The 1,839-nt window shown below is 38.8% G+C and overlaps 1 protein-coding gene across 1 annotated transcript in view; it reads right to left on the reverse strand.

Moving 5' to 3' along the window:
* Positions 1–1,839, reverse strand: part of LOC106533065 (calcium-binding protein 8) — a gene marked incomplete at its 5' end in the record, with an annotated part of 38,886 nt that overhangs the window by 12,843 nt on the left and 24,204 nt on the right. The window contains 1 exon segment of the mRNA XM_014029275.1: positions 52–215. Coding sequence (XP_013884729.1) covers positions 52–215 — 164 coding nt within the window.

Raw genomic sequence — 1,839 nt, forward strand, 5'->3', positions numbered from 1 at the left:
CACACACACACACACACACACACACACACACACACACACGACACCGCTCACCTCCTTCGAACTCGGTCTGACAGTTCCCGGAGTTCTCCTTCAGGCTCTCCTCCTCGTTGACGATGATGTTCTCGATGTCCTTCATGGTCAGGTGGTCCCTGAAGGCGTAGAACAGGATGTGTTTCAGCTCCTCCAGGCTGATCCTCTGCATGTCGAACTGCCAGGAGACAGACGGGAGAGGGAGMCACAAACTGAAACAAATCATCTCTCTGACAGAAAACATTCGTTCCGCAGAAACAAACTGAACAAAACGATTCGAAACATTTAATCCATCAAAGCTTCAAACACAAAGTGTCTGAATTCACTGACAGGAGCTGAAGGAACATGTAAATAAATTAAATGCAGGTGTGCTAMATCCTGCTGTTCTGCACTGATGGCGACTTTCCAGATGTGTAAGCTGCTCAGAGACACTAATGTACCCCCATATCATCAGAGAGGCAGGATTTCAAACTGCGGTCCTGCTCCTCTGGTTTGTAGTTTCTGAAAACTGTTTCAAACTAGAATTTTTCCCCCATTTTGATCCAAAAATATATTAGATTAATTATTAAATTAAAAATTATTATCATTATTATATAAAATATGATTTAAATTAAAGTCCAGCCTGTTAAATGTTGATTTACATTATTTTTTGATATTTTTACATGATTTTCCAGCCATGCAGTGAAATTATAAACTAGTTTTTACCACAGATCTGTGTGGAAGAAATAAAATAATCCTCTCAATAACTATCAAAACTAGAAAACTATTTTCACATTATTTGGAAACTTAATGTTTACAATCATTTAAAAGTCTTTATTTAACTGAACTGCAGCAAACTCAAAGTTTCAAACTTTATTTTTTGGTTCGATGGCAACATTTTAATTTAAAAATTATGTTTGAAATTTAAAACACATGAAAYGTATTTGGCTTTTTGAAGTGTTTGCAGATCTGTTACAGCTGGTCAAGAGATTATGAAATTATTTGTATTTTTAATTATTTAATAAATTTACTTTGAGTGACCTGATTTTACTGTTTTAAAAAGACTTCATCCATCAAACATTCGTACCTGCAGCTCTCATCTAAAACACTTCCTGTCAGGAAGACGTTTCTTCCCTCAGCACTTATTTCCAGCCTCCACAACCTGCCGACCTTCTCAGCTAATATTTACTGTGCAGCACAGACTGACCTTTCTCAGAGRGTCCTGAAAGAAAGCAGAGCTGGACAGAACAACACACCTGAGGACCACTGCTGTGACCTACAGACTCAGACTGAAGCCCCACGCAGGAAACCTTCCCTCCAAAATAAAATCGCACGCCGCCTCTTAACCCAGACTCTGCAGAGGCTGAAAAGGTCAAAACCTGCGGCGGAGAAGGTTAAGATGGAGCTCTGAGCTAAAACCAGCTCCGGTCCAGAACAGAGTCAYCAGAAACTGAACACTTCAGCTGAAAGATGCAGAAATATTTTTTAAAAATAAACTGAATTATTACTCTTTGCTGGATTTTAACAGTTGATGTGGAACCCAAACTGTGAAAACTAAAAGCTTCAAGGGGAAGAAGAAAAATGTGTTTTTTTAAAAAAAGGAGTAGAAATACAGTAAAACCGAAAGAGGCAGAAAAAAAATGAAGAAGGCAGAAACAAAGTGAAATGAACCAAAAACARGTTGAAACYAGACATGGGCTTTTACGATGTAAAAACAAGTGTGCATTGCCACGTAGCATGTCATTGCAGCATGGCTTTACCTGCAGCAGTGGACTTGCAGAATGAACTGTGACCAAGTTCAAATGTGTTTTCTATACCAGCTTGTGCCTG

The sequence above is a fragment of the Austrofundulus limnaeus genome, unplaced genomic scaffold (genome assembly GCF_001266775.1).
Source record: "Austrofundulus limnaeus strain Quisiro unplaced genomic scaffold, Austrofundulus_limnaeus-1.0 Scaffold876, whole genome shotgun sequence".
NCBI lineage: Eukaryota > Metazoa > Chordata > Actinopteri > Cyprinodontiformes > Rivulidae > Austrofundulus > Austrofundulus limnaeus.